The sequence below is a fragment of the Nesoenas mayeri genome, assembly GCF_963082525.1.
Source record: "Nesoenas mayeri genome assembly, chromosome: 3".
Taxonomy (NCBI): domain Eukaryota; kingdom Metazoa; phylum Chordata; class Aves; order Columbiformes; family Columbidae; genus Nesoenas; species Nesoenas mayeri.
Genome location: NC_137544.1, coordinates 114,452,071 through 114,466,419, shown reverse-complemented (window position 1 = coordinate 114,466,419; position 14,349 = coordinate 114,452,071). Strand labels below are relative to the sequence as shown.

The 14,349-nt window shown below is 40.0% G+C and overlaps 1 protein-coding gene across 3 annotated transcripts in view; it reads right to left on the bottom strand.

Moving 5' to 3' along the window:
• Nucleotides 1-14,349, bottom strand: part of KIF16B (kinesin family member 16B) — a 135,660-nt gene that overhangs the window by 7,015 nt on the left and 114,296 nt on the right. For 2 of the 3 annotated variants that reach the window (XM_080341996.1, XM_080341997.1), the window contains one exon: nucleotides 9,046-9,129. In XM_080341996.1, the coding sequence (XP_080198122.1) occupies nucleotides 9,046-9,129 (84 nt within the window). Of the gene's footprint in view, nucleotides 1-9,045; nucleotides 9,130-14,349 lie in introns of those variants that run through there. The other variant, XR_013921984.1, reaches the window with a different exon arrangement.

The following is a 14,349-nucleotide window of genomic DNA, read 5'->3' as shown; positions in this document are numbered from 1 at the left end:
TTATTGCATGTCTTATACCTCTACATACAAGTCCACCCCATACACCAGCGATTTCCATCCCAAATAAATTCCACATACAGATTCTGCATATAATTCTACAGCCACGCACAATGCACCCCACAAGCTCTTTGATTGTGTGGGTTTTGTTGGTTTTGTTTAATATACTTGCCAATGTGACTGTATGTTTACATACATAAACTCTTGTTAGACTGAACTTCTTTGCTCAGGAGCTAGATAGGAGGAGCTGAGATTGAAAGCTCCTACCAAAATATAGTGTAGCTCTCTTGTTAGCAAACAGATTTACCTATATAGCTCCCAAATGTTGACATGGCTGCAAATGCTGGATCTATGAAAACAGAATATGCCTTTGCTAGCTGAGAATTTAGCCTTTGCTAGCCGAGAATTTAGCCTTTGCTTTTGTTGTTGGAGCTACAAAACTGAACTATGGAGACCGGTGTTCTTGCCACTGCAGTGGCACTAACACTGCAGCAGTCTGCGTTGGTGGTGGACTGAACCCAAAGCAGAGAGAGAAGCAGCAATGCCATCCACACTGCTCCTCTGGGCATCTTTAGAGGTACCTAAATTACTTTGGAACTAAGTAGGTGAGAATCAAGCTCTTTAAGCAGCTACATTCCATTAAGAAAAAAGAAGGACTCCCATTTTAGCCCCTTGGGAAACTCTCCAGTTTTTATGCACAATGTAATGCAGGTTCCTTGAATCAGGGTTACAGTTTCCCCCACAGCTATGCAGGTGAAAGCAGATTTTAGCACTACCTCTTCAGAAGTATTTGAGTGCCACTAAAATTAAATTTTACCCAGGGTAGTACTGAAATTTACTTGCATTCATACACCTTTTTGAATTTTTGTAATGTACAAGCATTCTGAGAGATGCCAGTTATGATTCAAGGTGAAATCGCTCTCCTGGGTATTCAAAATCCAAACTATTCATTATAGCTATTTAGAGTGTTTTTCTGTGCAAGTCTAATGGTATGAGCACATTATGTTGAATTACTATTATGCCGCATCAATTGAATTAACTTCTGAAGTCAGTCTACATCCCAAATTACAATCTTATTCTGCCTGAAATTCATTTAAAATCCACAGGACTTAATATTTCTTACAATGCCTGCATGCTAAAAGCTTAGATTCATTGGCTTTAAGCAGCTCCAATGGAAACTGAATTGTAGGCTAGCAGGAAAAAAAAGGGCAGCTAGGGCTATGATTTATAGGTGCTCTATCAGTGCGAGTCTTCTTTTGGAAGGGAACAGCCATATTAAAAAAGATCAAAACAGACCTGACTAGTGAAGGAAACCAATCCTTCCTCCGGAGCGCAAGTCAAAACAAGTCCTGTCAAAATCTATTCCAGAAAGAACAACAGGATTGAATTTACCGCGCCTCCCTGGGCCGGCAGCGGCAGCGTCTCGTCTGCTGGAATGGCCTTGGCAAACAGCTACCAAAGCACTTGATACGCGTCTCCCTCTGCTTTGGCGAAATCAGATGCCGGGGAATGACTGATACGCTTGCTTTGAAAATGCATCGCGCCAAGTTCAACCCGGCATCCTTGGGCGAGCGCTCCCTTTATTCATCTGCTCACATCTGAATGTGGAGGGCAATGACTGGAGACCGGTAAAGGTAAACAGCTTCAAAACGTGATTTGTAGCAGGATGTTGGGAAATTTATTCTGAACTGAGAGCAAAATACACTGTGATGTGGAGCTAAACTAGAGTTCAAACTATACACTGTCACGTTTTCTGAACTTACTAAATTATGACAAACATACTTCCTTATTTTCTGATGCTCTGGCATCTCTAAAAAGGGAAGAAAAAAGGTCTCTGATTTGCACATCCTACTTAATTATTTGGTAGTAATGGAGATGAACTTTTTATCACAAAAGCTCCAGTTTTTGAGGTAGGGATCTGAAGTTATACATCTGAAGAAATGCTAAAATTACTGTAAAGGCGTATATGTATTGTATGTAAACTTACCCCTAAGCAAACTCTGCAAAACAGGGTTTCAGACTCTACCTTGAATAAGGCACTGAGTCTAAACAAGTGAGACCAAGGGGCTGCTTATGCTCAGCGTTCCTTTTGCACCCAGCCTGTTGGACTTGAGCCTAAAATTAACTCATTCAGAAAATAACCCCAGGCTTTCACTCCTCCTAAACCACCATCTTTCTCTTCTATTGCTATTATAAGAATAATATCTTGCATTTGCCGTGGGCCTGGCTGAGAGTCTATGGTATTTAATCAAAGTAACATCTTATTGGTGTAGGATCAACTGCTGATGTACGCAAAGTCCTAATTTCGACTTACTTGTATGCAGTGACTGTAATCAATAAGTAAAATTAATTTTATTTACTCACTTTTTGAGGCCAACATGCCTTGCATGAGAAGCAGGACCACTCAAACAAAGATGAAGTGCTTCACTGCTGAGTGCTGCTACTCCTCTTTGAGGGCTGCCGCTTCAAAGCAGAAAAGCCAAGGCCTTGGGCAGCCCCGATGCTGCACAGAGGCTAGAAACCTGGTGTGTGAAATTGCTTGCAGTTTTACTGGCTGCAAGCAAGTCAAGACTTTGGTGTCATTGCTGAAAAACAGTTATTTTTGGTTTTAAACGGTTATTAGAGGTTATGAAGGGCACTTGGTACAGACTGAGTGTACCTAATATATTTATCCTTGACATAGATTTAACATACTCTGCTCTAGTAAGACCCCACCTGGAGTCCTGTGTCCAGCTCTGGCTGGCCAGAAATGAGAAAGATAATTTTTAAAATGAGGGTGTTGAAACCCTGTCCCAGGTTGCCCAGAGAGGTGGTGGATGCCCCATCCCTGGAGACATCCCAGGCCAGGCTGGACGGGGCTCTGAGCAACCTGAGCTGGTGAAGATGTCCCTGCTCATGGCAGGGGGGGCACTGGATGGGCTTTGAAGGTCCCTTCCAACCCAAACTATTCTATGATTCATATAATTGATATTCACAATATAGCCCAACCAGACACACTTTTTTCTTGTCTTTGTGGATGCATCTATGCTCTTTCCTCCTGTGCTCCTGTTGCATCCGTATTCCTCTAGTGGGAAATTAAAAACATCAATCCAAGATGTTGCATTCTGTAATTTAGACTATGGCTATGAAACAATCTTCTCTAGGATTATCAAACACTGACATTTGCAGCAGTTCGCTTTTGTGCTAGCAGTCATATCTAGTGTGCATTCATGTCCGTAACAAAAGGAAAAGCATCCTTTTATCTTTCAATGATTATCAAATGTATTCTGAATGCTTTCTAAAGTCCTTCTCATTGAGATGCTTCTAAGAACAGTATTTACAACCACGATGTCAGAGGCAAACATTCAATCTGCAAGAGCCAGGCTGGTGAGCAGCTGGCTTTAAAGCTCTTCAAAAAAAGCTTTGGTGTTAGGGATGTTGTTGTAAGCTGATACTGGAGTCTTATAGTTTCCTTTTAATAATCACTTTGAATGGACACATAATCAGTGGGTTTGAAAGGTCTTTGTGTCTGGCATCAGAGTCAGGAAAAATCAAACAGAAATGGTAACTCTGACTCCACGTGACAGGGCTTTGGCACTAGAGAGATCAGTTCACCTGTAACTAGTATGAAGCAGGTTGTCTCAGTTAAAACATAATACAGGATGGGGCTGTGATACAAAGGCCAGAGGGATGTACTCCTAAAGTTCATACTGAATGTTCAGATGACGAATCATCTAAAATCTCATTTAAATGCTTCTGTCCTCATGACTGCCACGAAAATTTCAAAAAATGAGGTCTCAGACAGACTCAAACATCTTGTTTGCCCACATTCGTCAACAAATACTTTTGAGGGTCTTCATTCCCCTCACATGTTTCTTCTGCTGGTTGCCATTGAGCTGTTACTTCTGAAACTAATAATGCATTTAAAAAACAAGAATGAATTCAAGTTCAAAGAAAGGTGCCATTTTCATTATTTAATGTTTTCCTTAAGAACCAGATGCTTTGAGCCATGCAAAACCAGCAGAATCTCACTTTTGAAAGGGAAAGGCAGAGCAGCTAACTGTAGAGCTTTATTAAAAACAAACAAAATCCACCAAATCAAAAACCTAGAAACAACACAACCCAAAACACCAACATCAAAATAATCCCCTGGAACTTCAAAAGACTCAGGTGAAAATACAAACTAAAACCAAACCAACGCACTTGGCTTCTAATTTAAAGAATCTTGTTTTGGAAGCTTAATTTTGATTGTAGGGAACAGTAATATTTCAATCAGATCAGTGTCTATGGTGCCTTCCCCAGCCAGTTCTACAGATTCAAGAGCATAATTGAATTATGCAGTTCATACAAGATTTATTTCTGCCTCTTGCATTAACACCTATCACTGAAAACCTCATCAGATGACAGCAGGAAGTAAGGAGGTTAAGGACAATTGTATTATTAATTTTAAATAAATTGAGCGTGTCTAGCTTTTAAAGAGGTTCAAAGTACCAAGAAAAAAGAAGAGCAGAGTCAATGCCAGGAAGATGTATGTGCTCCAACAAAACCTGAAGTAGGCTTCGCTTTACCATACTGTTCCAGCTTGACTTTCTTTCATTCCCTGAGCTCTGTAAGTGGCAGCAAAAGGAAACACACGACTCTACCAACTGTTGGTCTTTTTGTCGGTGCATCCTTGACTGGGGATTCTGCTTGTCCCACTTTGCAGTCCACAAACAACCTGAAGAAATGCAGCAGTAGGAATAGGGAACGGGAAACTGGGAACACAGACAAGGAGACAAGCTGAGGCCTGGGGGAGTTTCTGTTTTCCTTTACACAACCACCTCTTGGGGTTTTGTCAGCATAACATTTGGGGTTTTTTTCTGAGCACAACGGTAACAACAAGAGCGGAAAAGAAAGGCTTATGTGTCCATGACTGCAAGGCTTCTGACCAAGGAGTAAAGAAGCACAACTTGATCTGCTCCATCAGCTTAGACAGTTACTCCTGTCCAGTTTTTCTGGCTGCACAATAGGACAGTGGGGCTAATAATAATCTTCATTATTACAGCAAAGCATGAGTCTAAGAGAAGAAGAGAAACAATCAGGGCAATGATACGATATATGATATGCAGTATCCAAATGCTGTATCCAAAGAAGCTTGGATTTCAGGAAAGCATCTTTTTACTGTCATCCACAGACCTAACAACTCACTAAGGAATAAAAGATAGTTTGCAGTTAAAATAGGAACAGATACATTCACTTAATCACGCATCTTGTGCCATGTGTTTCCTTTACAAAGTTTTTGCTTAAAAAATACAAAAAGGAAAACACATCATCTGATTTCATTTTAAAAAAGGATCCTATACTCTTATCTACTGATTTCTAATTGCACGAAAGGATAGATACACACTACCTTCTATTCATTAACTTTAATCAAAAGAATTCTTGGCTGTTTCATTTAAGGCGGATTTAATCAAGCAAGGTTGGCTCTGAAGTGAAATTAGTGTCTTTAGACTGCGGAACAATTAATTTAGAGTTTTTTTCTGCAACAGGTCCCTGATGAAATACTAAATTAATAGATTGCAATACAGCGTTTTGGATAGGTAATTTTAAATACAATTTAGGTGTTTTCTTGTAAGATGTATAGGCAAAACCTTTGTGCAAACTTGCGTGTTATTTTTCCAAACCTCAATGGAAATGTAAGATATTGCTCAAAAGACTTTGCAGTACCAAAAACCATGAAAACAAAAGTGTCTGCATTGCAACTACTTATCATGCTAGAGATCAAAGACTTCTTCTCAGGTTCATCTCACACAAAAATAGTACACATAATGTGCTTTCCTACCAACAAGGTATTGTGAAGCTTTTGGTTATTAAGCATTTGTACCAGGTAGGATAAATAAAATAACAATGTTTTACATAAACTTTGAGGATTGTGATTTGAAATCACAATAAATGCATAATGTGGGTCTCTCTGGAGTCTTTTACTCCAAGTAATTTCATCTCCATTATGATGAAATATGCCCATTTCTCATCTCAAGCTGAAATAAGGTAACTCCACACAACCACTGTAAACCAAAGCAAACCCTACAGTCAGCCCCCCGATTCTAGTTGCCTTGAAAGGTACCAAACCCCCCCTGCTGTCCTCAGTACAAGAATCCAAGAGGTGATGCACAGCAAAGAAACGAACTCTTCCTAAACTGTTCCACAACGGATGTTTTGGACAATTTTTTTATAACTAGGTGCAAGGCAAATTTCCCTGACTAAAGCCACAGTGAGTCAAATAAAATAACAGTTTAGATATCTGCACTAGAACCAGTTGTCTGATTGTTGTATGTTTAGTTAATTGGAAGAGTAGTTTTGCTCCTACAGTGACTTCCAGTCTATCTGCTTCATTCCTCTGGATCAGACCGAGAGCTGCAATTTTGTTTTGGTGTAAAGAAAAGAGCCTTCAGACCATTTCAGTAACCAGCTGCTGATTCCAGCAAATACTTTACCCAGGTTGTTTGACTGAAACAACAACTTAACTTACCCCCTCACACAGGTATACAGTGGAGTTTGAATGTTAATTTGGTATGTGCATACTTTAAAAAGAATAAAAAGTAAAAAAAGAAAATGCTGTTACTCAGAGATGGCCTGTGCATGATGGCACTGGCCTAGCCAAAGCTGTACTATCCCACTTCAATCCAAAAAGTTCAGGAAAAACAATGTGAAGTCACAGCCTGTTCAAGAGGTACAAATACCTAATGTAAAAAACTGAAGAGCAATTTTTTTGTCGCCCACCACTGGGATGACAGCTCCACTAAGGATCTTACAATACAGAATATATGTTCAGAACACTTATCAGACTGTTTATCAGGCTGTCTAGTCAATGAAGTCAGCTCAAGACGTTGGATAAGAATATACATGTTTGTTGGCCTGGAAGCTGTGCTTTGCTTTTTCTAAAGATACTGTATTAGTTCATTAGCTCTTGACTAACCATGTGGAAAAACCAAATAAGCTTTTATACTATATGACAGCTCTAACAGCACATCACCTGCGAGGCTTGGAAGAGATTGCAAAGGGTTTCCGGCAAATCAATGTACAGGATCAGGTATGGAAGTCAACCAAATACAAGCCATGTTTCTGCTTGTTACCAAGGTCTAATGCCCTCGCCTTTTACCTGATCAAATTTCCACCTGAGAAATGCGCTATAGTCAAAAGGCCACGAACCCCCATCCCTTACAGAGGCAATCCATCCATCTACCTCATTCAAGTTAGCCCTCTGAAGCATGCTCAAGGTTCATATCAACCTGAAAACCACTCGGCGATAACACTCAGTGTTCTGAATACAAGTGCTGCCTGTGCCGTCTTCCACCATCGCACTTTGCCTGCCGAACACTTTCTCAGTATAACTCAACATGTACCTGGAGTCTTCAAAGCATTATGTGACTTTGGAAACTATCACTACTTAGGTGGTTTCTCCCACTGTTCGCCAAGTAGGCTGTAGCTATGTTAGCTGAAGCTCTCCAGTCGTTGGCCTACAGTACAGAGCCAGAGGAAAACACTGCAAATACACAGTGGAAGGAAAATACCACAACTAGAGATCCAGACATAAGGGGGTTTTGACCAGCTTGTTGCATCAAATCCCTTGTCCTGGTTTTGTTGGCAAGAATGGTAACATTTACTTGACTGCTTGTCCTCTTTAACTTTCCCTGGGCCATAAGGGATCTTCAGTGTCAAGATTATTGAATGGCAAGACCAAGTATACTATATGGCACACGGCAAAATATATGCACGTGAACAGTGGTCACATATTATTTTTTATTATTATTACTAGGTTTGCAAAATGTATATGTTGTAAGTTTTAATGACTTAACTTAGTTAAAATAGATACAATTTAATTCCAAGCTAAAAACTGGCTATATAGAGAGAGCTATAAGTACTGTATGACCATGATCAAAGCATCACTATACCCAGCAGTTTTAACATTTAGAAATGTTACATTAAAATTTGTTATTAAATCAATGAAAGGTCAGAAAGATTAAGGGATTAAATTTCTTACTGGTACAAAAACATGCAAATCAAGTACTAGACCGGAATGTGGCCATGCCTTTATGCCTTCTATAGAGGACACGAACAAAAACCAGATTACATTTTGTGCTCCATGTACGACAGAATCACATCAAAAGTCTGCGGGAGGATGTTTTGTTTGTAGATCAAAGAAAAGGTGAAGTATGTAGAAAAAATTCAAAACATGCATGAAAATATTCCAGTTGGAAGCAATCTACTTTTATATTAATTTCTCTAAAGCTCTACTTAATGCCACTTTAGGTCTACAAAGGATGTAGTTCTTAATGATTTGCATGATCAGGTAACCCACATGCGGCTACAATACAGTTGTGGGGTGTATGGTTTAATTTTTGTTCATGCCTCCTCTTCTTTCCCAAAACTCAAGCTCCTGACTTTGGGCTGCAATAACACAGGCATTAATATAGAAATATAAAGACTTAATGTGTGATAGGAGTCAAAACTGTGCCATCTACATGGCACTGCAAAAGAAGCAATAAAACCCAAACTCTTATAAACTCAGTAACCTTGTCCACGGTAAAATTAATTTTAAAAACTAATTGAAAGAAAAAAAAAATACATTTGGAAAGCTGGGTTACAAAATAAAGCTCAAAAATGCCTAAATATTGCTTTCTTTCTGTCATGAGATATTTGGATATAAAAACTATGGTAAAATAGCAAATCTTCAGCTCACGAATTGCATTTGAAGTAGCGATATTTTTTTTGATCTTTTGTCTTGCACAGAGACCATCTGTCTACAGCGAACACTTACCTCACCCACAATCTTTCCCCCTTAAATAAATGTATCTCCTATGAATATCTCTAAAGAGACGCTTGTTTCCTAGACTATGATTGTTTTTTTTACGGCAGTTTCATTACTTTGCAATCTACTGCTGCCATCTCCTGTGTTAAATGAGGCAGCAAGTAACTTCATTCATACAAGCAGCTATTTAACTTTCACCATATGGGAATGGTTTCTGTTGGTCAAGCAGAGAGCACTCCACCTAAATATGTTGCAGAAACCTGTTAAAAAGTTGGCATTACCTCTAAGTGACTCCGTCGTTCTGCAATCACTCGTTCATCCTTGTTTCCAAAGAGCTTCTTTGGAGGGAATTCTAAAGTGGCAAGCTGGAAGACATTAAAGGATGAATCTGCATCAGAAGTGACAAGCTCAAATGAGAAAATTCTCTTTAAACTACAAAGCAACTGGGAAAAAGAAAAAGCCACATATTCATGAGCTACACTATGTGCTATTCGCAAATATCACGTTACACATTTCTACTGATGTTAGTACGATCTGGTCTGTAGTACTGCTAAGATAACAATGCGTTTTGTCACAAGTGAGTGACAGAAAGCAAATTTAGGAATTAGGCTGCCACGGTTTGCCCACATAAGGATTACAAAGCCGCAAATTGAATCTGATGTGATAACACCAACTAAGAACTATGAAAGATCTCTTCAGAAATTCTGTCTTAGAAGAATGCCATTAGTCTCTTAAAACCTGTGGTCTCCAACCACACTGTTGTGTTAATTTGATTGCCTTATGTTGTATCATAAATGTAAGATCACTGAAGTTACATTGTGGAAGATGGCATTGTGGGACTCCAGTTGACATCTGAGCTGGATCTGAGGGACCTTTTAGTTGTGCCTTGAACTACAACTTCTTCCTTCACAGTGGGGACAGACTCAAGAGCATGTACCTATACTGTGATGGCAGCTAAGATGATGGGAAATGGGGCTTCTTGAGCTGTAACTCAACTGTAGCTCAGTCACATTCAAATGTGTGTCCACGCTGGAAGCTGATAGCTTTAATTTCTGAAGAGAATCCACACAAGCAGGCAAAATCCCATTTAACATACTGAAAATGAAAACCAGGCAGCAGCACAGCTCCTGAAAACAGCTATTCAGATCTGTCCTTTTAGGAGTTCTTCCACAGAGGTGTTCAAAGCTATCTTCTCGTTTCTCTCTAGGAACTGTGGCAAGCTACACTGGTAAGGAAGAGAGTGAGGGAACTGTCTTCCTTTCTTGTACACTGACTAATAAAATGCTTGAACAAATTCCAGCCAGCTATATCTGGAAAGCACACAAAAGACTCAGGAGTTGGTAACAAGTACCAACGAACCTGGTGTGCGAAGCCGCTGCTGCTGGGAAGGCTGCACGCAAAAGCATCATTTGTGTTTGCACTTGAAGACACATCAAAACTAATTTATTCCTCGTTCTCACTGTATGAGACAGAAATGTGCAACCTCACACTGGTATTGCTGGAGCTGTTCTGCAGGCGAAAGCCCTCTGTAAAAATGCCTCTTACATGAATTCCCCTGGCCATTTGATGATATCGAAATAATAAACAAGATGCATCATTTTTAGTATATCAGCACATAAAGCACTGTAGAGAATTTATGGCGCAGAAGTATACTGAATTAAATGAGGAGCCTCACTATTAACATTGAATGTAAGCATCTTTAAAATAGAGGAATTCTGCAATACAAATAATTTATGCCCATTCTCTGGTTCAACTCCAGCTTGGAGAATGAGTGACACAAAGTGACGAGAGACACTGAGAGGAGACGAAGGAGATGTCTGCTCAGCATCAGTCTCACCAGTGTGTCCCAGTTGTATTCCTCAGGTTTCTCTGACCACATTCTCAGGGTGCTGCTGCTTCATCTTGGCAGGACAAGCAGTACACAACCAAACTGTATCCTATAATTATGTCCTTGAGACCTACTTTCACTTCTTAATCTATACAAGATTATAAGTGCTAATATTTTTAAGGACTTCAAAATCCCACACCTGCAGAAATTTTATTTTTTAAAACACTACTGCATGATGTAACTGCAAGAAACAAGAAAAGTAAAACAACTACCATCACAATCCCCTTCAGGCCCTAGAAAGACTGGCTTTGTATTTATTTACCGATAAATACTTTCGTTACAGGATTTTAAATTTGTATGTTAAAAACCAATTTGCACTAATAAAAAAAGCTACTGCTACAACATCCTCAGACATATTCTGTAGAGTCAAAGCAAGGTATTATAGCTAAAATCAGGAATTGTTTCTTCATCCAATATAATTTGAATTTAACAGACATTTGGGGACTGATTCTACCAAACTATGGGATGGGAAAGTTGCTTTTCTAATCTGTTAGCTTTCTGAATACATTTTAGGAGAAGAACAGTTACATTTTCTAAAGCCAGAAAGTTTTGCTAAACTCATTTAAACCGAAGTAGCTACTCACATAGTTCTAACATTTCTTATCTCACAGATCACCATGATGCACAAATCTTTGAGAGCAAGCCAACAGAAGTCCATTATTACAGTCATGATTTTAATATGCAACAGAAAGGCCTCAGCCAGTAGAACTGGCTCCAAAATGTTCAAATTTGCAACATGTACCTAAATGAAAATTATAATTTCAATGGTGATCAAGACCTGAATCTGAATACTTTGGACTTGGAGAACTACAGATAACAAGGAGTTCTATCCAATGGGTCAAATTATACTTGGCATATTATTTGTGTTTATATTACATATATTATTATGCATATTATATAATCTATAAAATATAATATATAATGTATTATATATTATAAATAAAATATGTATACAGAATATACCTATCCATGCAACTATGTACTTGGAAGGATTTTGCATCTTGCAGGTGATATATCACGAGGCACTGACCACCTCCTGCAGTCACCACCTCTATGGGGCTGGATGCAGAAGGCACAAAACCTCGTGCTGCTGGAACACTTCCATGTCCTGTTCTTTGCTGGCATCTTTCCAAGGGCCCTCGGCCTTCCCTCTTAGCCAAATGATTGGCAGATGTCCATCACGCAAAAAAATGAAGGCCATTTCTGTCCCGCAGATGACCACCCAACTATATGACAGAAAACCTCCAGCCATAGACTTCATCACCACGGCAGCAAATCTTGCTGATGACACCAAGTTGGGAGGGAGTGTCAACCTGCTGGAAGGCAGGAGGGCTCTGCAGAGGGATCTGGATAGACTGGAAAAGTGGGCTGATTCCAATGGGACGAAGTTCAATAAGGCCAAGTGCCGGGTGCTGCACTTCGGTCACAACAACCCCCTGCAGCGCTACAGGCTGGGCGCAGAGTGGCTGGAGAGCAGTCAGGCAGAAAGGGACCTGGGGGTACTAATTGACAGGAAGCTCAACATGAGCCATCAGTGTGCCCAGGTGGCCAAGAAGGCCAATGTTATCCTGTCCTGTATCAAAAATAGCGTGGTCAGCAGGACAAGGGCAGTGATCCTTCCCCTGTACTCTGCATTGGTGAGGCCACACCTGGAGTACTGTGTTCAGTTCTGGGCCCCTCCGTTCAGGAAAGACATTGAAGTGCTGGAGCGGGTCCAGAGAAGAGCAACACGACTGGTGAAGGGACTTGAGCACAAGACCTATGGGGAGAGGCTGAGGGAGCTGGGGTTGTTTAGTCTGGAGAAGAGGAGGCTCAGAGGTGACCTCATCACTCTCTATAACTATCTGAAGGGAAGTTATAGCCAGGTGGGGATTGGTCTCTTCTCCCAGGCAGTCAGCAATAGGACAAGGGGACATGGGCTTAAACTCTGCCAGGGGAAATTTAGACTGGATATTAGGAAGATATTCTTTACAGAGAGAGTGGTCAGGCATTGGAATGGCTGCCCAGGGAGGTGGTGGACTCACCGTCCCTGGAGGTTTTTAAAGTGAGGTTAGACATGGCACTTAGTGGCATGATCTAGTAAACAGACTAGAGTTGGACCAAGGGTTGGACTCGATGATCTCTGAGGTCTTTTCCAACCCAGTCGATTCTGTGATTCTGTGATTCTTGCAAGCCCTGAATTATTCCAATATGCTGTACTCCACTACATGCCAAGAGTCTGAATCCAGTAAAATAAAAGAGATTTAAAACTCGCCAGACTTGAATTTCAGGCTGTCGAAACGCTTTTGCAGACATGACAGCACCAGTTTCAACTTGGTTCACAGCTTGAAAATTATCTTTGCAACATGAGAACTAGAACCATTCATGCGGCAATGTGAATTATGCAGTCCTCTATGTGACCGTGTAATTTCACTGTAATAGGAAGTTGTCTATTGTAGTACATTGATCTAAAAATACAATATTAATATATTTAGCAGAGGTCATGTGCTTATATGTATGCACCATTGATCTCTGTCACTCTAACTTACAGAGTTATTCTTTTAGTGTGGGGAAAAATACATTGGTGTAAGAGTTCCACAAATATGCGAAGTGATGACAAAATTTTCTCATCTTGTCAGAACTGTGGTTTATAAAAAGAAAAGAAAAAGCCCAGCAATACAATTATACTGAAGTAATGACAAACGTTACAATAATTTTCTATAAAGAACCTCTATCCTGATGTATCATTTGACATACAGACTCTGAATGTAACTGTGTGCAATTCAGAAATGCAATGATTCAAGAGAATTTTGCGGTTTATTTGCAATACTTTACTCATTTAAGCCAAATTGCAGTAGAAAATATTTCAATAAATCCAAATTTTGTTATTAGTAGGACTACAATGCCTTTAAGAAACGGCGCAGTAACTTCAGATGAGCTCACCCCTGCTATGGGTTAATGCACATAGCACAGTATGTGAATGAGCCGCATTTGTTCTGTTGCTTAAATATAGAAGAGATCTGCAGGTGGAGATTTTGCATCGAGATGTTTGCCTCAGCTAAAACACCGTAAGGGAACTTCACACTATCTAGATGCAGGAGTATAAATTATTCTTTTAGAATTAAATGGCCATGTACCCTCTGGCTCAAGTTAATTCTTCAAGGGTCGCACCTTGACTACAAGACAAATAATTTGCGGCACTAAAAGGCGTTAGAGCGGGACTCCACAGGTAGCAAGGTAAACCATTTTACTTGCTTGAAATTTCTGCAGCACGCCCATCCTCTCCCTGTCCCCCTTACAGCAGCAGCAATGACAGCGTTTGGCAGGCAGTCTTTTTCAGCAGGGATGTTTTGTCATTTTTTAGGGCTGCTGATAAGGCGATATGTTTTCTGTCAGGGGAAATTAAGAGGCATATTCCCTGGCCTGACAGGAAGAGAGAGCTCAAATGATTTCCTGAGAAGCTTCTGCATGTAGTGTGCAAGAATTCTAATTTGTATTTTGGCTGCAGAAGCATTGCTGCATACAAATTCTATTACATACACACGAGTGTGTACATGTATACCATGGAACAGGCTGGGACTACTCTTAGACCTAAAATGCAAAGCCAGATAATGTTTTAAAACAGTAGAGACACACCTCAAGACTGCACATCAGCACATCTAATGTCTTTTAGACATTAAAGTTTTTACAGTTAATGATGTTTATCCTATCTGGCACT